Below are 24054 nucleotides of genomic sequence, written 5' to 3' on the forward strand. Positions count from 1 at the left end.
GTATGTGCGATCAAGTTAAAGCAGAACTAAAGGGATTGTTCAGTATCGTCCAGCCAATGGGCAAAACCCTTGGTAGTAGTAAAAAAGCCAAATGGATGAGTTATGGCAACTTTAAGTTTGCTATTAATAGTGAAGCTAACATAGATCTGAACTCAATTCCCTAGGCCAGAGGAATTGTTAGCAAAATTGGCTAGGGGCATTAATATTCTAAAACAGATCTCATTGATGTCTATTTTCAATTACCTGTAGGTGGTAAGACAAAACAGTTTTTAGTGAGTAATATGCCATTCGGCGTGTATCGTTGTAATAGATTACCATTTGGGATTGCAGCAGATCCTGTCATTTTGCAATTCATGCGAGGTATCCTCAATTGTATTAATTGTTTAGATGACTTATTAATTACCAGGTCCGCGTGGGAGAAACGCCTGGAACATCTACTGACGTCGTTTGCGTAGCTTCAAGCCCATGGTATGCATTGTCAGCTTCACAAGTGTAGTTTATCTGAGCCAAGTGTAAAGTACTTGCGACACATATTAAGTAAAGAAGGGCTTAGGCCCACACAGAATCATATGGACGCAATAGTGACTTACTGGCTCCCAAGAATTTCAAGGAACTGCAGTCGTCATTATTCAAAGTTAATTATTATGCGAAATTAATCCCAAACAGGTCATATTTCCTACTTAATTAATCAAGTACATAAAAAAGAGTTAAATTTTTGTGGTCAGGGCGTGTCAGAAGGCTTTCTTGCAACTTAGAAAGCTGCCTCTTGGTTAGCAATGTTCAACGCAGGTTAATGCTTCACGCTAGCCACTTATGCCTCAGGTTCCGGCACTGGTGCAGTACTGCCCCATAAAAACGTCTACGGCATTTGTGTCTAAAGCATTAAATGTGGTCCAACGAAATTACTCGCAAGCTATCATAAACGATGTCAAGAAGTTTCATGTATATCTTTACCCGCCCCTGAAAGCTGAATGGATCAACTGCGAACTGAAACGGGTGTCTTCCGACATCCGCCCCGAGCAGATGCAACGAACGTAAACGAGCAAAATGAAATTTTAAAAAAAAAATTTAAAAACATGGTCAGTGCGACGGGATGTCATACTTAACGTCCCGTGTTCGATTCCCGGCTGGGTCGGAGATTTTTTTCCGCGCAGGGACTGTGTGTTGTGTTCTCCTTATCATCCTCATTTCATTCCCAGCGACACGCAAGTCGCCGAAGTGGCGTCAACTCGAAAGACTTGCAAATGGTTCAAATGGCTCTGAGCACTATGGGACTTAACTTCTGTGGTCATCAGTCCCCTAGAACTTAGAACTACTTAAACCTAACTAACCTAAGGACATCACACACATCCATGCCCGAGGCAGGATTCGAACCTGCGACCGTAGCAGTCCCGCGGTTCCGGACTGCGCGCCTAGAACCACTAGACCACCGCGGCCGGCGAAAGACTTGCACCAGGCGAACGGTCTACACGAAGGGAGGCCGCAGCCACACGGCATTTCTATATCTTTATGGTATGAAGTTTCAGCTGATCACTGATCACAAGCCTCTCATTTCGTTCTTCGGTTCCAACTCACTATTTTCTGATAAGACAGTTCAAATGGTTCAAATGGCTCTGAGCACTATGGGACTTAACATCTATGGTCATCAGTCCCCTAGAACTTAGAACTACTTAAACCTAACTAACCTAAAGACATCACACACATCCATTCCCGAGGCAGGATTCGAACCTGCGACCGTAGCGGTCACGCGGTTCCAGACTGAAGCGCCTAGAACCGCACGGCCACACTGGCCGGCGATAAGACGGTGCCGTGGCTGCAACTGTGGACATTGTTAACTAACAGAGCCGTTATAGGTCTACCATGCAGTACTCAATCGCGGATGCACTTTCCCACTTGCCTAGCGGCCAGGCACCAAGCTCTCCAAGCTCTGTGTTTTACGTTGGACACCAATCAGGAACACACCGTTGACAAATTCCCAAATACAGTACATGATGTAGCAACAGAAACATGCCGCCATCTGTTATTCAGCAGGGTGTTTTCTGCAGTGCATCAGGGTTGCCGATTCCAAGGAAGCCAATCAGCATAACTTCCATACAAATTCCCAGTTACAGCCTATGAAGTGGCAACAGAAACAGGGTGTCATCTGCTACTCTGCAGGGTGACAGGGTGTTGTCTGGCGTGCAGCGGGGTTGGTCGACTCCAGGGAAGCATTCACCAGCTTCCTCGAAATATACCAGTCCACCTCTGTAAATGTACGTAATCCGACCGAAAGTTTGCACGTGCGTAGAACCTGCATCCGATTCGACGTGCTTAACGCAACTGATGGTGTCTTATTATCAGCCACGAACGAAACTATATACCGTGTGCCACATGTGACCAAATTCTGCCCGCGCATACTGCAGCTGGTCCCCACTGGGAAACGTTCAGAATGAAGGCAACGGCGTGGCGTCATTTGTACTGTCTCGGTGTTTCATCTATTGTTTGTTCTATCTCGATATTGAACTGTTTCTTAGGTCTCAAGTATACTTTATCATCAAAGGCAACTATATTGCGATAAATATTTCCACTTCTCTTAGCAAAATTTAAAAAATTTACCGCCAAAAACAAAGTTTAAAAAGGAACTTGCACTTGTAGGGCAATAGGGAATAGTGGGGGAAGTATGGCACATGAAGGGAAAAACGTACATAATCATGTAAATTTGCCGACAAATATATTTAATGTACACAAGATACAATTCTCAGATCACTCTTAAACTCTTAAAAGACTTACTTATCGGTAACAGAAAAAATAATTTGATTCCATAACAAAACTGCTGAAATATATTAACTTCCAAACAAAGTTCTAAAATAATTATTTGTTTACGTAGTAGAGGTGATTTGTTTTACATTCATCTGTTCACAGAAGTCACCAATGTAATCTTCGTTCCCAGTACTTCTGCAATAATAGTTCTACATACGACGCGTCATATATTTTGCAGGAAAAATGAAACTTGTTTACTGAGCCTTGTAAGTCAGCAGCTCATGCTGCATACGCTTGTTTACGTTGCTTAACCCAGTTGCTTCTACGTGGCTTCGGTAAGCATAATAGTCAGTCAGCAAACCATAAACATCGTCAAAGCTCAAACTGCAAATGTCTGAGAGTGGGTGTAGTTTTTGCACCACGTAGTAAATTTATTGCTAGAAAACAGTAAAAGTTCACTTTGACCTTCAAACCCAGTAGTTTGATTTGCCTTGCAGTGAAGATCAAAACGACATAAACACAACTTCCAGTTCCCGTTTGCCTTGTCGAAGCAAGCAGGTGGCTGAGGAAAGGTGATGACGCTGCAGGTGCAATCTGTTGTTGGTTTTGCAGTCGTGCAATTTCTGCTGTTGCTGTTGGACCTCCCGCAGCTTTTCTTGCTGTTGCCGTTGTTGTTGTTGTTGTTGCAGCTGTAATTGCTGCTGCCACAACTTTCGAAATTCAGGGCCCATTCTTCACACTGAATAGATGCATGGAGAAGAAGTACTCGTCGCCACTTTTCTATCCTAGTCTGCATAGGTAAAACAGAGTTTATGGTCATTTACACCGAGGGTGACACAGAGACCAGTGGAATAAAAAGGCGGTTTCTGTAGAGTCGGCGTCGGCAAAGTTCTCGAAGTGAACAGGCAGCCAGAAGCAAACTCCGGAGGATAGCGAAAGCCGACGTAAGCGTGCTCAAAGCAGTCCAGGGAGAGATTGTAATCGTAAACATAAACACAGTGAAGATCAATCACTCAACTATCAATGGTGCATACCGAAGGCTACAGAGATTAGCAAGCAATTGAGGAACAAGAGCAGGGTTATGGTATTTACTGGAAGTCCAATTGAGAATACGGGCCCACGTGACACGCTGGCAGTGGTGGCACCCTCCATCGAAGCCAGCTCGACCGTGCTGCAATGCCTAAGTATCTCCGACTTTTCTTCTAAATCGATACTCTGGCTTGGCGGAGAATCCGAATCACTGTCAGATACTAAAGAAAGGAAGCTATTGACCCACCAAGTGGGGACTGAACGTCAATAACCATAACAATAGACAAGGTAGAGCGCAGTAGACACTGGCCCAAAATCTCGGATTTGTGTAATAAGGATACACGGCATTATCTAGTTTTGTCAAACATCAAGAAAAAAGCGTTTTCTTTCGCCACTCACAATGGCCCCCATCCTCACGATTTATAAGAGCTGGGTCGTAAGTGTGTCTGTTGTGTGTGACTGTAATGGGTGTGAGTATAGTTTTTTGTCACGTTTGTGTTTTGGGACAATCAGAGCATGGAGAGAGTTAAACCTGGTACCCACAGATAATCTAAACCCCCTCTAATAGCACCAAAACGATCGCTGATGTTGATGTGCCCAACCGACTGACCATCATCAACAGTGTCACATGCCATCACTTCACGAGACGCTTTAGAGAAGTATGATATTTAATCCATGACATTGGCACAAAGTTTGGTGATCAAGAACTTGCCGGACAAATGGTGACGATGAAAAGTTCTTCGACCACGCGGATTCGAACTGGCTACCTCCAAATCGAGAGCCTCCACTCAGGCGTGCGTTAGTGATCTGGGCTACGGAACAATGTACATGTTTTTACCCATCTCAAGACGTTGTCCAGTTGCTGATTTTGCGTGACCCGTGTGGAGGTTACAGCAGTGCAGAAATGTAGCACATGCAATACAAAAATTTTGTAAATGTAGATGAAGATTTAGTATAGAACAAAAACAAAACAAGCTCAAAATGTGTATTAAATTATTGGAGTCTTTTAAATAGTAATTTTTGTTCTAGAAATGCAGCACTTAAATGATTAAACAAATAAATAATGGGCACGACCCTTATCCTAAGTATCTCTTCAGAGTCCAGCACCTAGAGGCAGCAATATGTGATTCCGAAATGGATTGTTGTCCGGATCGCGCACTATTCCACTCTCAGATAAAATAATACATACATGGGACAGTATAAAAATATCCATTAAAGATGATAGTTACATGACTAGAGATTGCGCATTCTGAGTAACATAGTGGATGTCATTTGTACTAGTAAACCGAATACTTTTAAGTCTCAGGACGATCGCAAAATACACTCCGCGCACATGACACTCATAGTGAAAATGGAAGGGTGAGCGATGCCAGTGGTGACGTAATTAGTCAAGAGGTACGTAGAATAACGGCAAAGGACGCACCACATCATACTGAAATGTTACCTTCACCTGCTGTCGTAAGGATGCTATCGTGGGCTACGGTGATGGTAAGAGCTGCAGGAAGTTTTTAGCAAACAGAACACAGCATGTTGCTCTCAATGGAGAGACGTCTACAGACGTTAAATTAACCTCTGGCGTACCACAGGGGAGTGTTATGGGACCATTGCTTTTCACAATATATATAAATGACCTAGTAGATAGTGTCGGAAGTTCCACGCGGCTTTTCGCGGATGATGTTGTAATATACAGAGAAGTTGCAGCATAGAAAATTGCAGCGAAATGCAGGAAGATCTGCAAAGGATAGGCACTTGGTGCAGAGAGTGGCAACTGACCCTTAACATGGACAAATGTAATGTATTGTGAATACATAGAAAGAAGGATCCTTTATTGTATGATAATGTGATAGCGGAACAAACACTGGTAGCAGTTACTTCCGTAAAATATCTAGGAGTATGAGTACGGAACGATTTGAAGTGGAATGATCATTTAAAATTAATTGTTGGTAAGGCGGGTGCCAGGTTGAGATTCATTGGGAGAGTCCTTAGAAAATGCAGTCCATCAACAAAAGAGGTGGCTTTCAAAACACTCGTTCGACCTATACTTGAGTATTGCTCATCGATGTGGGATCCGTACCAGGTCGGGTTGACAGAGGAGATAGAGAAGATCCAAAGGAGAGCGGCGCGTTTCGTCACAGGGTTATTTGGTAAGCGTGATAGCGTTACGGAGATGTTTAGCAAACTCAACTGGCAGACTCTGCAAGAGAGGCGCTCTGCATCGCGGTGTAGCTTGCCGGCCAGGTTTCGAGAGGGTGCGTTTCTGGATGAGGTATCGAATACATTGCTTCCCCCTACCTATACCTCCCGAGGAGATCACGTATCTTCCCGCGAACCACACGCGACTGGAACAGGAAAGGGTGGTAATGACAGTGGCACGTAAAGTGCCCTCCGCCAAACACCGTTGGGTGGCTTGCGGAGTATAAATGTAGATGTAGATGTAGAAGCGCAACTAACAGCACCTGCACGCTTACATCAATGTTGATTAGTAGACAGTCTAGTACTTTCTAATATATTTAAAAGTTTTGTATATTTATCAAATAATATGACTGTGCCACAACGCATCATCGGAATCATTGCGGAAATTACATGGATTTGCTAGAATATACCGGTGGTAATACTTCCAGTTCCCACTAACAATAGATGTGGTGGCGCCAGAAATCATGGGTAACATCCGAGACACTAGAGATGCCACGAAGACTGAAAGAATCCCTGCGCCTGTCAACTGCGATCAACACGATTTCTAGATGTTTGTGCACCATGGTCAACTCTTGACGCTCCTGGCAAAACTGACGTAGTCCCAAGCCAATGTCGTTGCTAGATAAGATTAATTAAGCACGTGAAAGAATCTAAAGAACTGACAGTATGCAATAAAGTAAACTAAATACTTTGCACAAGTCACGTACAATGGCATGTTTCTATTCGGCTGATGTATTCCCTGGCGCGTAAGTTAGGCGACAGTTGCGCTCACGCCAGCATGAAGCTACGCAACGAAATTCTTACATGCAAGCCGAGCTCTCATGAGCACACAGACAAGCAAAGAAATTAAGAATGAAGCATTTATGCAGAGATATAAAAGCCAGCAACTGTCCGTTTCCATTGGCGAAACTTCAGCCTAACGCTTTACGCAGCTGCCAGTACAAATGTTGACTCACTAGGATAGATGTATGATTAAATGGTTCAAATGGCTCTGAGCACTATGGGACTCAACTGCTGTGGTCATAAGTCCCCTAGAACTTAGAACTACTTAAACCTAACTAACCTAAGGACAGCACACAACACCCAGCCATCACGAGGCAGAGAAAATCCCTGACCCCGCCGGGAATCGAACCCGGGAACCCGGGCGTGGGAAGCGAGAACGCTACCGCACGACCACGAGATGCGGGCGATAGATGTATGATCTAAGCATATTATTGTAACATATAATTTTGTTTTCAGTATTTTTTGTGTATTAGGCTTTAGTATTCTAAGATTCGAAAGTACACTGAGGTGAGAAGTCATTGGATAACGATATGAAAATATACAGATGACGATAGTATCGCATACACACGGTATAAAAGGGCAATGCATTGGGGTAAATGTCATTTGCACTCAGGTAATTCATGTAAAAAGTTTCCGACGTGATTATGGCCGCACGACAGGAATTAACAGAACACGGAATGGTAGTTGAAGCTAGACACATGGGACATTCTGTTTCAGAAATCGTTAGAAAATTCAATATTCCGCGATCCACAGTGGCAATAGTGTGCCGAGAATACTAAATTTCAGGTATTACTTGTCACCACGGACAATGCAGTGGCCGACGGCCTTCACTTTACGACCGAGAGCAACGGCGTTTGTATAGAGTTTTCAGTGCTAACAGACAAGCAACACTGCATGAAATAAACACAGAAGTCAATGTGGCTCGTACGACGAAGCCATCCGTTACGACAGTGCGGCGAAATTTGGCGTTAATGGGCTAGAGCAACTGACAATCGACGCGAGTGCCTTTGCTAACAGCACGACATCGTCTGCAGCGCCTCTCCTGGGCTCTTGACCATGTCGGGTGGACTCTAGACGATTGGAAAACCGTGTCCTAGTCAGATGAATCCCAATTTCAGTCGGTAAGAGGTGACGGTAGGGTTCGAGTATGGCGCAGATCCCACGAGGCCATGGATCTAAGTTGTCAACAAGACATTATGCAAGCTGGTGGTGGCTCCATAATGGTGTGGGCTGGTTTACATGGAACGGACGGAGTTCTCTGGTCCACCTGAACCGCTAATTGACTGGAAATGGTTATGTTCGACTACCTGGAGACTATTCACAGCCGTTCATGGACTTCATGTTCCCAAACAACGGCAAAAATTTTGTGGATGACAGTGCGCCATGTCATCGGGCTACAGTTGTTCGCCATTGGTTTGAAGAACATTCTGGACAATTCTGGCGAATGATTTGGCCATTCACATGACCCGAAATGAATCTCGTCGAACATTTATGGGACATAGTCGAGAGTTCACTTCGTGCACAAAATCCTGCACCGGAAATAATACAGAGACAGTATGGCTCAGTATTTCTGCAGGGAACTTCCAATAACTTGTTGAGTCCATGCCACGTGCTGCACTAAGCTGGGCAAAAGGAGTTCCGGAACGATATTAGAGGGTATCCCATGACTTTTGTCACCTCAGTGTATAATTATCTGTAGATTATTTCAGGTCTGGAACAGTCTCTATCACATAACTTCTGGAACTCAATATGTGTAATGCAACCTACTTTAGGATGGAAGGGAAAGAGCTCAATAAAATTAGAAGTAAAAATAATTAGAGTTTATCCGAAAAAAATGATCGTAACTGTAAAATTACTTAACCAGATGAGTACAACAGGACTAACTAGCACCCTCTACATGTTTCTTTCTAAGCATTTGCTAGCTAAGCACGATAAATATTTTACAGCCGTAGATTCAGACAAAGGAAATGTTCCTCTACTTACGTTACTAAATTCTCATTGCGAGTCACGGTAAACTAGATAATAATGTGATGTACCATTTCACGCTAATGAATAAGCAGACAAATATTTATGGGCGAAGTCCTCTCCCATATTCATACGGGATAGTTAGAAATTCTTAGACAGTTAATTGTACACTATGTGATCAAAAATATCCGGATACCTGGCTGAAAATGAGTTACAAGTTCGTGGCGCCCTCCACTGGTAATGCTGGAATTCGATATGGTGTTGGCCCACCCTCAGCCTTTAGGCATATGCTCAATCAGATGCTGGAAGGTTTCTTGGGGAATGGCAGCCCATTCTTTAGGGAGTGCTGGACTGAGGAGAGGTATCGATGTCGGTCGGTGAGGCCTGGCACGAAATCAACTTTCCAAAACATCCCGAAGGTGTTCTATAGGGTTCAGGTCAGGACTTTGTGCAGGCCAGTCCATAACAGGGATGTTATTGTCGTGTAACCACTCCGCCACAGGCCGTGCGTTATGAACAGATGCTCGACCGTGTTGAAAGATGCAGTCGCCATCCCCGAATTGCTCTTCGACAGTGGGAAGCAGGAAGGTGGTTAAAACATCAGTGTAGGCCAGTGCTGTGATAGTGGCACGCAAAACAACACCTCCATGAAAAACACAATCACACCATAACACCACCGCCTCCAAATTTTACTGTTAGCAATACACACGCTGGCATATGACGTTCAGCGGGCATTCGCCGTTCCCACACCCTACCATCGGATCACCACATTAGGTACCGTGATTCGTCACTCCACACAACGTTTTTCCAGTGTTCAATCGTACAATGTTTGCGCTCCTTACACGAAGTGAGGCGTCGTTTGGGATTTACCGGCGTGATGTGTGGTTTATGAGCAGCTGCTCGACCATGAAATCCAAGTTTTCTCCCTCCCACCTAACTGTCATAGTACTTGCAGTGGATGCTGATGCAGTTTGGAATTCCTCTGTAATGATCTGGATAGATGTCTGCCTATTACACATTACGACCCTCTTCAACTGTCGGCGGTCTCTGTCACTCGACAGACGAGGCCGGCCTGTACGCTTTTGTGCTGTACGTGTCCCTTCACGGTTCCACTTCACTATCACATCGGAAACAGTGGACATAGGGATGTTTAGGAGTGTGGAAATCTCGCGTACATACGTATAACACAAGCGATACCCAATCACCTGCCACGTTCGAAATCCGTGAGTTCCGAGGAGCACCCCATTCTGCTCTCTCACGATGTCTAATGACTACTGAGACCGCTCATACGGAATATCTGGCAGTAGGTGGCAGGACAATGCACCTAATATGAAAAACGTATGTTTTTGGTGGTGTCCGGGTACTTTTGATCACATAGTGTATATACTGTATAATCGAATCCTAATATTTGGGATAAGTTCTCAGGCGAATTGCTAGACTGTTATGCCAGACATACACAATATTTCGTCAACTGTCAAAATTGTTGCCATCAAGTACACACTTATAGACTTCATAAACGCCTGGAAAAGCTGAAGAATTAAATCTGCTTCCAGTGCCTTATGAGTATGGTCAGATAATGCATGCCATGTTCTACAGCACTTGTTTTCTACAGCAATACCTTGTAAACTAATAGCACAATACACATCTTGCCTGTTCCAACAGAACTCTGGACTCGGCAATACTGTGAACCCACTAGTATCTCTAGCATCTGGAGAAGTGTATTCCATACCAATGTTGCTGCTTATCGGTTGGCGTGGTGAACCTGGGAAGCGCGATGAGCCACAGCATTTGCTGCAGGGACACATAACACCAAGGATACTAGGTAAGTAGAGACAACCGTAACTTCCTTCTCGACGTAGGACGCGGCTTAGAATTTTAGGGTTGTTTAACAGAAAACTTCCCACAGATCTGATGCATTCACACATAACGTAATCGTGGAGATGTTACTGCGTGATGCAGAAAGGGATCTAAGAAAGTCTTCCATAAGGAAAATCCCACACAGTTCTTTAGGAGAAAAGCATTATGCTGGATATTCTCTGGATTAGTCGCAGGTATGTGACAAATACGCCAGCACAGCAAAGCATAATTATCAAATGTAATAAATAATTCTATGAATTCGCTGAAAGTATCTCGTTGCGTATTTGGATACTAGCAGACGTATAGTCTTCTGTAAACACGAAATTGTCAATAGAGGGCAAATTTTTATAAATGTTTATTTGGTCATCATCCACTATATAATTAGATAAACATATAGACATCTGTAACAAGAAATTATTTGCTACTTCATCATGTTTTACAGAGGCTGTGGGTATTGAATACACTACACTACCCGATTACATCGAGGGAGCTAAAAGAACTTTGAATAAAGCCAAGCGGTATATGGAAGCGAACAGTTGCCCTTACGCTTTACTCGTCAGGAGGCAGACATTTCTTCCTTGTAAACTACAGATAACGCCATCAAGGTATGTATTTTGTGTGTAAGAGAGCGTACGTGGCTGCTTGCATGTTTCTCCAACTGAACTTCGTTTCTAATAACTTCGCTGTGGACAGGTCGTTAACATTAACTCTCCATCACTTTTCTCTTTATAAATACATCACAGAAAAGAATACTTCACAAGCCATTTTAGTGCTACTATCGTATTTATTTATTTATTTTTGATTCGCTAACAAGTGCGTCGTCTTTGCAGTATTAAGTGAACATTGGTATTAGGTGAAATCACACAGTACCGAAAACGAAGTTTTTTATCAATTGCGGAAACCATTTTCCAGAGTGTACTGTCCATGAGTAGGTCTATGTAGGTATATCTATTCGTATCCTTCTTAATTCAGGGTACAGCAGGGATGACACATGCTCATTGGAGATAATAAGACTAAAAATTTCATATCGTAGACCACATATCAGTCGCTGAACTCTGAAATACGTCATCCCAATTGTCGCATAGTCTCACGTTGTGATAATGAATACAGGCTGAAGCAATGAATTAAAATTTGTACCCAAGGTTCAAATGGCTCTGAGAACTATGCGACTTAACGTCTGAGGTCATCAGTCGCCTAGAACTTAGAACTAATTAAACCTAACTAACCTAAGGACATCACACACATCCATGCCCGAGGCAGGATTCGAACTAGCGACCGGAGCGGTCGCTCGGTTCCAGACTGTAGCGCCTAGAACCGGCAGTACCCAAGGGTATCAGGCAGATGCGGCAGAGGATCTCCAATATTAGAATAGCACCGTAGAATTGAACGAAATGAGGATAATCCTACCTGTACCCCAGACGTAGGTCATACATTAATCAAATGAAATTATATGTTCCAGAGACATATTAAGTCTCAACTTTATCTATGATAACGAATACAGGTCTGTATTCCTTATCATAGATACAGGCCTGTATTCGTTATCATAGATAGATTTGAGATTTTATACAGGGTGTTACAAAAAGTTACGGCCAAACTTTCAGTAAACATTCCTCACACACAAAGAAAGAAAATACTGTATGTTATGTGGACATGTGTCCGGAAACGCTTACTTTCCATGTTAGAGCTCATTTTATCACTTCTCTTCAAATCACATTAATCATGGAGTGGAAACACACAGAAACAGAACGTACCAGCGTGACTTCAAACACTTTGTTACAGGAAATGTTCAAAATGTCCTCCGTTAGCGAGGATACATGCATCCGCCCTCCGTCGCATGGAATCCCTGATGCGCTGATGCAGCCCTGGAGAATGGCTTATTGTAACACAGCCGTCCACAATACGAGCACGAAGAGTCTCTACATTTGGTACCGGGGTTGCGTAGACAAGAGCTTTCAAATGCCCCCATAAACGAAAGTCAAGAGGGTTGAGGTCAGGAGAGCGTGGAGCCCATGGAATTGGTCCGCCTCTACCAGTCCATCGGTCACCGAATCTGTTGTTGAGAAGCGTACGGAAGCGTACGAACACTTCGACTAAAATGTGCAGGAGCTCCATCGTGCATGAACCACATGTTGTGTCGTACTTGTAAAGGCACATGTTCTGGCAGCACAGGTAGAGTATCCAGTATGACATCATGATAACGTGCTCCATTGAGCGTAGGTGGAAGAACGTGGGGCCCAATCAAGACATCGCCAACAATGCCTGCCCAGGCGTTCACAGAAAATCTGTGTTTATGACGTGATTGCACTATTGCAACATTACCTTCCTTCAATTGGACCAACTGGTGGTGAATCGAGGAAGTACAGTACATACTGACGAAACTAAAATGAGCTCTAACATGGAAATTAAGCGTTTCCGGACAAATGTCCACATAGCATCTTTTCTTTATTTGTGTATGAGGAATGTTTCCTGAAAGTTTGGCCGTACCTTTTTGTAACTCCCTGTATGTCTCTGCAACATGTAACTTCATATGGATAATATCTCACATAATGTTTACTACCTCCATGAAACCAGTTCCGTTGTTTTTGATAGCCATTCATTTTTCAGTTATATTTCATTTAATAGTAACCAACAAGAATTAACTTTTTGTCTCGCATTCTCACATAACACCTCATGATAACAAGCTTGAACCGGAACTGTCATCAGTGTAACCACCATGATAGATTAATGTTAGAGTCATAACTCACATGCTCCAAAATAATGAAAATTGAGATGGCGACATATTCTCATATAGCTTTATACATAGAACATAATTCACGTAACAGTTATTCACATTTGGCACAAGATCCTTGAGAAAACCAGTGTTAAACTTCATGGTTGGTTTCAAAAGTCTCATTATCCGCGGGATCTTGTGAGTTTTGTTCCGTACCTCATCTTGACAAATCAGCGATTAGCTCACTTGGCGCCATTTTCCTGTGTAGTAGTAAATATTGATGCCAGTGGAGTGTGTTTTCTGTTCTGTTCGGTTATTTTGGGGAATATAATTTAATATAGTGATTGGAATAAAACTGATTTGAAACACAAATCATGGAAGAAAACGTTTCACCCGTTGGAGAAAGAGGAAGGCCAAGGAAACGTTCACAGCATCCAGAAATGTGGAAAAGTCAGGAAGTCAAATGAATGAGGTTAGAATATCCTGTTTTCTTCATTATTTTCAAATTAAACTGATTCTTGTTATTGGCTTGATTTGTTCCTCTACGTAAGAATGTTTGGGACCATTCTTTGTAGCTTGACAGTGAGGAACCGCAAATTAAATATTTTAAGTCCATTTTTGAAAAATAAACAGAACCTCACAGTTTAGTTTGTTCTATCATTATAGGTACAAACCTTCAGTGCTGCCCCAGTATCCTACATGTCAACACCGTGGAGGAGCATTTAATTGCTGTTCACTTTCTATGAACGATATTAAAAACTCTCATGATTTGTTTTATAAAACACCGGAAAGAGATTATTAGAATCAGTTCATATTGAAGTATGTGGAAATTCGCAACGTCACCAGACGTCGACCTAGAAAAGACAAATCAAGTCAAAACCAAAAGTCGCAGCTGCTTACAAGGGAACCTCCCCATCGCACCCCCCTCAGATTTAGTTATAAGTTGGCACAGTGGATAGGCCTTGAAAAACTGAACACAGATCGATCGAGAAAACGGGAAGAAGTTGTGTGGGACTATGAAAAAAATAAACAAAATATACAAACTGAGTAGTCCATGTGCTACATAGGCAACATCATGGAGAACACAACTCATGAGCGCTGTGGTCCTGTGGTTAGCGTGAGCAGCTGCGAAACGAGAGGTCCTTGGTTCAAGTCTTCCATCGAGTGATAATTTTAATATTTTATTTTCAGACAATTATCAAAGTTCAGGTACTCACACATAATGAACTTCGCTCTCCAAAATTCCATGACATGTTCAGATTGGCTTGGACATATTCAGGATTTGACGGTCTACACAAGGAAAAATTTGAAAACGTTAAAAAGATGTTTTGACAGAGCACAGGGAAAACTGTGTGACTGTGAAACTGTTGCATTCATTTGTTTCAGTTTATGTGTCAAACTCTTATGTTATCGTCACTTTTTTGGGAGTGATTATCACATCCACAAGAAAACCTAAATCGGGCAAGGTAGAAGTCTTTTTACCCATTCACCAAGTGTACAAGTTCGGTGGGTCGACAACATATCCCTGTCATTTGACGCACATGCCGTCACCAGTGTCGTATACAATATATAGCAGACGTGTTTTCCTGTGGAGGAATCGGTTGACCTATGACCTTGCGATGAAATGGTTTCGGTTCCCATCGGAGAGGCACATCCTTTTGTTTACTAATCGCACGGTTTTGCCGTGCGGTCGCAAAACACAGACACTAAACTTATTACAGTGAAGAGAGACGTCAATGAACGAACGGACAGATCATAACTTTGGGAAAATAAAAAAAGTAAACTTTTAACACGAGGGAAGACTTGAACCAAGGACCTCTCGTTCCTCAGCGGTTCACGCTAACCACGGGACCATGGCGCTCCTGAGCTCACATTATCCTTGATGTTGCCTATCTTGCACATGGACTACTCAGTTTCTATATTTTGCTTAATTTTTTTTCTACAGTTCCACACAACTTCTTCCTGTTTTCTCGATTGATCTGTGTTCGGTTTTTCAAGGCTTATCCACTATGCCAACTTATAACAAAATCTGAGGGGCGTGCGATGGGGAGGTTCCCTTGTTAGAACGACGAAATACACTCCTGGAAATTGAAATAAGAACACCGTGAATTCATTGTCCCAGGAAGGGGAAACTTTATTGACACATTCCTGGGGTCAGATACATCACATGATCACACTGACAGAACCACAGGCACATAGACACAGGCAACAGAGCATGCACAATGTCGGCACTAGTACAGTGTATATCCACCTTTCGCAGCAATGCAGGCTGCTATTCTCCCATGGAGACGATCGTAGAGATGCTGGATGTAGTCCTGTGGAACGGCTTGCCATGCCATTTCCACCTGGCGCCTCAGTTGGACCAGCGTTCGTGCTGGACGTGCACACCGCGTGAGACGACGCTTCATCCAGTCCCAAACATGCTCAATGGGGGACAGATCCGGAGATCTTGCTGGCCAGGGTAGTTGACTTACACCTTCTAGAGCACGTTGGGTGGCACGGGATACATGCGGACGTGCATTGTCCTGTTGGAACAGCAAGTTCCCTTGCCGGTCTAGGAATGGTAGAACGATGGGTTCGATGACGGTTTGGATGTACCGTGCACTATTCAGTGTCCCCTCGACGATCACCAGTGGTGTACGGCCAGTGTAGGAGATCGCTCCCCACACCATGATGCCGAGTGTTGGCCCTGTGTGCCTCGGTCGTATGCAGTCCTGATTGTGGCGCTCACCTGCACGGCGCCAAACACGCATACGACCATCATTGGCACCAAGGCAGAAGCGACTCCCATCGCTGAAGACGACACGTCTCCATTCGTCCCTCCATTCACGCCTGTCGTGACACCACTGGAGGCGGGCTGCACGATGTTGGGGCGTGAGCGGAAGACGGCCTAACGGTGAGCGGGACCGTAGCCCAGCTTCATGGAGACGGTTGCGAATGGTCCTCGCCGATACCCCAGGAGCAACAGTGTCCCTGATTTGCTGGGAAGTGGCGGTGGGGTCCCCTACGGCACTGCGTAGGATCCTACGGTCTTGGCGTGCATCCGTGCGTAGCTGCGGTCCGGTCCCAGGTCGACGGGCACGTGCACCTTCCGCCGACCACTGGCGACAACATCGATGTACTGTGGAGACCTCACGCCCCACGTGTTGAGCAATTCGGCGGTACGTCCACCCGGCCTCCCGCATGCCCACTATACGCCCTCGCTCAAAGTCCGTCAACTGCACATACGGTTCACGTCCACGCTGTCGCGGCATGCTACCAGTGTTAAAGACTGCGATGGAGCTCCGTATGCCACGGCAAACTGGCTGACACTGACGGCGGCGGTGCACAAATGCTGCGCAGCTAGCGCCATTCGACGGCCAACACCGCGGTTCCTGGTGTGTCCGCTGTGCCGTGCGTGTGATCATTGCTTGTACAGCCCTCTCGCAGTGTCCGGAGCAAGTATGGTGGGTCTGACACACCGGTGTCAATGTGTTCTTTTTTCCATTTCCAGGAGTGTATTTTATACGAAGCACACAGAAAAATAAAGTTCCAGTTTGCATGTCAACCTTTATAAATGTATTGGGAATGTCACGATTCAGAATAAATAATATCACTAAACAGTTTCATCGGCAAAGTTTTGTACAAGACCGGAGAGGTGGCTTCAGTAGGGCGGCAGAATATGAACCCAAGAGAGACTGTGTCATGAAGTTTATCAATAGTCTAAAGTATGTAGAGACACATTACTGTAGAGGACGAACAGAAAGACGGTATCTGCCTGCGAATATGAACTGTAAAATGTTATGGAAAATTTATTCTCCCAAGCCCGAAAACATCCCTGTGAAGCTATCTTACTTCAGCTACATCTTTAACACAAAATACAACGTAGGCCTTGGTACACCGAGAACGGATGTGTGTTCTACATGCTTAAGCCTAGCTGAAAAGTTAAAACATGAGAGAGACCCTAACAAGAAAACTCAATTAATTACTAAAAAAAGGGTTCACAAGTTAAAGTGTATGGCATTTTTTAACAACCCGAAGGACAAAGACGTTGAAACGTTAATTCTTTCATTTGATTGTGAGGAGAATATTCCATTGCCCAAAGTTCCAGATCATTCATGCTATTATAGCAGACAAATTTATGTCTAGTATTTTACCATTGTTAAAGGTCACAGTAAATCTGAGTTAAACCGTTCCACTGTCACTTCTTATTGTTGGACAGAAAATGAATTCAGCCGAGATTCAAACACTATAGTCTCATGTGTGTTTGATACATTAAACTTCCTAGACACGTCCCATTACAAACAAATTCGATTGGTATGTGATGGGTGTGCTGCACAAAATAAGAATTCTACTTTGGTTGCGATGTGTATGTTTTGGCTTTCCTTAAAGTCTCCGCCACATATTGATGGAAATGAAATAATTTTTCCAGTCACCGGTCATAGTTACATTCCTCCAGACCGTGTGTTTGGAAATACAGAAAGGAAAATGAAAACAATGGAAGTAATAGTAGAGCCTGAACAAGTGTATGAGATAATTTCGAGTCAGTCAACATTGAAATTGGTAGGAAGAGACTCTATTGTTGCCGACTTCAAGAATTGTGTGAAAATTGCATTACGAAATCCAGGATCATGGCATTTTTCAATTTCAAAATGTAAGCTCATTTACATAAAGCGCGGAGTGGGAAATAGAATTCTCGTGCGTGGTGAACAAACGTACAGAAATGACTTTGGAGTGTTTAGATCTGTGTTTAAATCTGGAGTAAATGCACTTACACATCCCGAACTCATCCAACCAAAGAATTCAATCTCTTTAGAGAAAAGGAGGGATGTTGAAAAACTTCTGACTGCACATTATGGGGAAAACTGGAGAGAAATTGAGGAGTTCAAGTTCTATAAGCATGTCATTGATGAGAATACGTCGGATCAAACTGATCATGAGTGTATGTGTGACATGATTCAAGAGCAACTTAATGTTGTGGTGTAGACATAGAAGAGTAAAATTATTTTAAGTTTTAGAAGTGAATCTCCTTCAAATCTTCAGTTTTATTTAGTAGCTTATCTTCTTTTGGTATTTGATAGTTTCTTTCTTTTCAAAGAATGCCTAACAAGTTTGAATTATTTTCCTGATTATAATATTCTACTTTTCTTTGTGATCAATAATTAGTTCTCATGAATGGAAAATTTGTAAATTCCTTTGATCATTAAACTGAAGAAATGTGCACGGTAGACATTTATTTTATGAAATTGCAAACGGTATTCCAAACTAGAGAATATCTTTTGTAAACTAACAAAGTAAAGTCCATAAAAGATGAATAATTGGTATGTATCACGATTAACATCGGAATGTAATATTATATATACACTGTAGAAGAGAAAGTGGCTTGCAGTCGGAACCAAAAAGTGTTGGATATCGAGTCGCAACACGATAGTTTCCGCGAAACCAACATCGTCCAAACAGCTCAGTACCAAAACTCACAAGATCCAAAATGGATATTGTCAAAACTTACATGTTCCATAGCTCATTAACAAAACTCACATGATCCATAATATAACCTTAAATAATTGTAATTTCTCAATAAGCAAACATAATCAGAAATGTACATAATGATTTATAGCCATTGTTCTTGCACATACTGATGTCAATATATGGGACATGCGCACGACGCATGTAAAACACGTTTTTAGTCATTTGTGAAAAGTTACGTTTTTGGGGCATGTGAGTTATGCTTTTATACCATGACAAATTAGTAGAGACGCAGCATTTACGAGACAGTACACAGAATTGTAGAAGCTAGCAACATTTAAAACTTTAAAAAATCACGTACGTTCGGAAATTAAAATCCGTTTCGACAATATAAAAAGAGAGATATAAAGAAAGTAAGGGAGAAATATTTAAAACAGTACAACGTCGAATAACATTTAGTTTCACTGAGAAGATATCGTCGAAGCAGACGAGAGAAGAGTGAGAAGGAAAAGTATTCATCTTCATTTCCCCGTAGCTCCGGTTAGTGTTACATGCAGTGAGTAAGGAATGTATTTGGACTTCTAAATATTCAAGCTTTGGAATTTGTTTGTACTCACATCTTTGTGCTGGCGAACGTCTATATTGGTAACTGTTGTAGACCTAGTATTATTTCACTTGATGTGAAACAACAGAATTGTAAATGTACACTTACAATATTTGTTCACAGATACAGAAATTTTGTTCCGTTGCCGGCCGGAGTGGCCGAGCGGTTAAAGGCGCTACAGTCTGGAACCGCACGACCGCTACGGTCGCAGGTTTGAATCCTGCCTCGGGCATGGCTGGGTGTGATGTCCTTAGGTTAGTTAGGTTTAAGTAGTTCTAAGTTCTAGGGGACTTATGACCACAGCAGTTGAGTCCCATAGTGCTCAGAGCCATTTGAACAATTTTTTGTTCCGTTCGCAACGTGGTGCTGAATTGCTCTGTTGCCACAAATTCACAAGTAAGAATGGAAGATTATTAACATTTGTTACCGGAAAACACTACGTGAGACGTTGGATTAACACAGTCACCAATGGTCGTTACTGCTTGTCTACCCAACTGTCCATATTTGCTAATACCTGCGGAGAGGGGTATGAAAACAAACATGAAATTATGTACGGCAGGAGAGTACATGTCGTCTTGATTTATTTCCGATCTTGAATTTTTGAAGTACCATTGCTGTGTGCTTCATAGTTTCATCTTCGGCTTTTCTCTATAAATTCTGTACACGACTCATTGTTGGTTTTTCTTAATCACATAGTCAAACAACGCGTTAACGTTTATCTTCCCTATTCTTACTTCTTTGACGTTGGCAGAGCCATCTGCCTCGCCTAGACGATAGTCATTATATTTTTTTCATCTGCAGGTATACTTTGATTTATAATAACTGTCCTCCACAAGTACTAACAAATATTTTTCTCTGCGTAACACAGATATTTTGGTTATTAATTACTTATATGGGTATCTGAGAATGACACATTTCAAAAATGTCAGGTGCTTGTCACTTTCGTTTTCGGCCATATTGTATGCCCTGACAAAGCATTTCGGGGATTGAAACGAATTCTAAATAAGCAGTTTCTTCAAATGTTTCTAAAAATATATGCCTTCCAGACTAGGGTCTAGCAATGTATTAACACAGGAAAGTAGCTGCGTACGTTATACGTGTCTAGGAAATATTCGTTCCCAGACATTTTCGGTTATTTCACTACAACGACTACAAGACGACGACTGCATGATTACATTCAACCCTAAAATGATCATTTTGAGCATATACTGTATCGACAAGAGAGATTCCACTATTACAGCAGAACTAGAACGATAATTAGGAAATTTATAAATGGTAAACCCACGTTCGTATAGATTTTTCTTTCCGGTTTGTTGACTCTTGTTTCCTGATGACTTGAGTAACGAATATTAAAAATCATATCGAATACAGGGTGATTCAATAGGTTGCGCATAAACTGAAGGAGCTGATAGAGCAGTCGAAATACAACTTAGGAATAGGGGACATATGGTCTTGGAAGTTATCGTGAGTGGATGAAAAGTTTTGAATGTCAGTGACAATAAAGACTATCAATGCATTTGCACCTTAATTTCAACGAAAACAGTTAACTGTTTACTCAACAATGATTTAAATTACAGAATGTGTTCAAAATGGCGATCACTATATTCAATACAGGTGTAACATCCTCGTAGAAAATTCTGGTGCACTATACCAAGTACACCAGGCATCACACGAACGCCATCAGACGCTGCAATTATCCTGGCGAGAAATGCTGCTTCGTCGGGAGCTGGCACCAAGTGCATAAGGCTCCTGATATGTCACACACACAAAGAAAAAAGGTCAAGAAGCGTGAGATCAGGGGAGAGAGGTGGCCATGCAATTGGATCTGCCCTTCCGAGTCAACGCCTAGGACAGGGCCAAACGAGACATGCGGGCCCTGTAGCGTGCGTCATAGCGCCTAAAAACTACGGTTCTTCGAGTTGCAGCGACTGTTTCCGGCAGGAAGCCAGTTACTATTTAAGACCAGATTAATACCTCGTAGCTGCGCATGTAAATACAGTCAAGCTCTCTTTGTGGTAAGGTCTTATGGGACCAAACTGCTGGGGTCATCGGTCCCTAACCTTATGAACTACTCAGTCTAACTTAAACTAACTTACGCTAAGGATAGGTAGCCCACGATTAGTTCCAGGGGACCACGCGAAACCGAACAGCCAGCCGGATGGAGTCATTTGGATGCGACTGGGATCAGCACATCTCGATCTTGGCCGCTTTCGGCCTTGTAGATACTTCTAGACAATGGATGCGCTGCTTTTCATATAAGCAGTTTCTCAGTTGGCCTCATAAAACTGAGTGCTCCCTATTCCAGCCCTCCTACCACGCTATAATTCCTGACACTCCCTTGAGTTAAACCCGGGTCAATCGCCTTGCACTGTGACCGATCTGCATGGAGGTGGATTAGATGAAACAGCAACAGTGTTTTGCTCCAAAATTTATTCCAGCAAGGAAATTTTGCTTAATACAACTTGTTGTTGTTGTTGTGGTCTTCAGTCCTGAGACTGGTTTGATGCAGCTCTCCATGCTACTCTATCCTGTGCAAGCTTCTTCATCTCCCAGTACTTACTGCAACCTACATCCTTCTGAATCTGCTTAGTGTATTCATCTCTTGGTCTCCCCCTACGATTTTTACCCTCCACGCTGCCCTCCAATAATAAGTTGGTGATCCCTTGATGCCTCAGAACAGGTCCTACCAACCGATCCCTTCTTCTGGTCAAGTTGTGCCACAAACTTCTCTTCTCCCCAATCCTATTCAATACTTCCTCATTAGTTATGTGATCTACCCATCTAATCTTCAGCATTCTTCTGTAGCACCACATTTCGAAAGCTTCTATTCTCTTCTTGTCCAAACTATTTACCGTCCATGTTTCACTTCCATACATGGCTACACTCCATACAAATACTTTCAGAAATGACTTCCTGACACTTAAATCTATGCTCGATGTTAACAAATTTCTCTTCTTCAGAAACGCTTTCCTTGCCATTGCCAGTCTACATTTTATATCCTCTCTACTTCGACCATCATCAGTTATTTTGCTCCCCAAATAGCAAAACTCCTTTACTACTTTAAGTGTCTCATTTCCTAATCTAATACCCTCAACATCACCCGACTTAATTCGACGACATTCCATTATCCTCGTTTTGCTTTTGTTGATGTTGATGTTATATCCTCCCTTCAAGACACCATCCATTCCGTTCAACTGCTCTTCCAAGTCCTTTGCTGCCTCTGACAGAATTACATTGTCATCGGCGAACCTCAAAGTTTTTATTTCTCCTCCATGTATTTTAATACCTACTCCGAATTTTTCTTTCGTTTCCTTCACTGCTTGCTCAATATACAGATTGAATAACATCGGGGAGAGGCTACAACCCTGTCTTACTCCCTTCCTAACCACTGCTCCCCTTTCATGTCCCTCGACTCTTATAACTGCCATCTGGTTTCTGTACAAATTGTAAATAGCCTTTCGCTCCCTGTATTTTACCCCTGCCACCTTTAGAATTTGAAAGAGAGTATTCCAGTCAACATTGTCAAAAGCTTTCTCTAAGTCTACAAATGCTAGACACGTTGGTTTGCCTTTCCTTAATCTTTCTTCTAAGATAAGTCGTAAGGTCAGTATTGCCTCACCTGTTCCAGTATTTCTACGGAATCCAAACTGATCTTCCCCGAGGTCGGCTTCTACTAGTTTTTCCATTCGTCTGTAAAGAATTCGTGTTAGTATTTTGCAGCTGTGGCTTATTAAACTGATTGTTCGGTAATTTTCACATCTGTCAACACCTGCTTTCTTTGGGATTGGAATTATTATATTCTTCTTGAAGTCTGAGGGTATTTCACCTGTTTCATACATCTTGCTCACCAGATGGTAGAGTTTTGTCAGGACTGGCTCTCCCAAGGCCGTCAGTAGTTCCAGTGGAATGTTGTCTACTCCGGGGGCCTTGTTTCGACTCAGGTCTTTCAGTGCTCTGTCAAACTCTTCACGCAGTATCGTATCTCCCATTTCATCTTCATCTACATCCTCTTTCATTTCCATAATATTGTCCTCAAGTACATCGCCCTTGTATAGACCCTCTATATACTCCTTCCATCTTTCTGCTTTCCCTTCTTTGCTTAGAACTGGGTTTCCATCTGAGTTCTTGATGTTCATACAAGTGGTTCTCTCATCTCCAAAGGTCTCTTTAATTTTCCTGTAGGCAGTATCTATCTTACCCCTAGTGAGATAAGCCTCTACATCCTTACATTTGTCCTCTAGCCATCCCTGCTTAGCCATTTTGCACTTCCTGTCGATCTCATTTTTGAGACGTTTGTATTCCTTTTTGCCTGCATCATTTACTGCATTTTTATATTTTCTCCTTTCATCAATTAAATTCAATATTTCTTCTGTTACCCAAGGATTTCTACTAGCCCTCATCTTTTTACCTACTTAATCCTCTGCTGCCTTCACTACTTCATCCCTCAAAGCTACCCATTCTTCTTCTACTGTATTTCTTTCCCCCATTCCTGTCAATTGTTCCCTTATGCTCTCCCTGAAACTCTGTACAACCTCTGGTTCTTTCAGTTTATCCAGGTCCCATCGCCTTAAATTCCCATCTTTTTGCAGTTTCTTCAGTTTTAATCTACAGGTCATAACCAATAGATTGTGGTCAGAGTCCACATCTGCCCCTGGAAATGTCTTACAATTTAAAACCTGGCTCCTAAATCTCTGTCTTACCATTATATAATCTATCTGATACCTTTTAG

At 42.7% G+C, this 24054-nt stretch overlaps 1 protein-coding gene across 1 annotated transcript in view; it reads left to right on the plus strand.

Moving 5' to 3' along the window:
* LOC126183190 (phosphonopyruvate decarboxylase-like) overlaps window positions 1–24054 on the plus strand; it is a 109424-nt gene that overhangs the window by 33751 nt on the left and 51619 nt on the right. The window contains exons 5-6 of the mRNA XM_049924933.1: window positions 10372–10531; window positions 11009–11171. Coding sequence (XP_049780890.1) covers window positions 10372–10531; window positions 11009–11171 — 323 coding nt within the window. The remainder of the gene's footprint in view (window positions 1–10371; window positions 10532–11008; window positions 11172–24054) is intronic.

The sequence above is a fragment of the Schistocerca cancellata genome, chromosome 4, assembly GCF_023864275.1.
Source record: "Schistocerca cancellata isolate TAMUIC-IGC-003103 chromosome 4, iqSchCanc2.1, whole genome shotgun sequence".
Taxonomy (NCBI): Eukaryota; Metazoa; Arthropoda; class Insecta; order Orthoptera; family Acrididae; genus Schistocerca; species Schistocerca cancellata.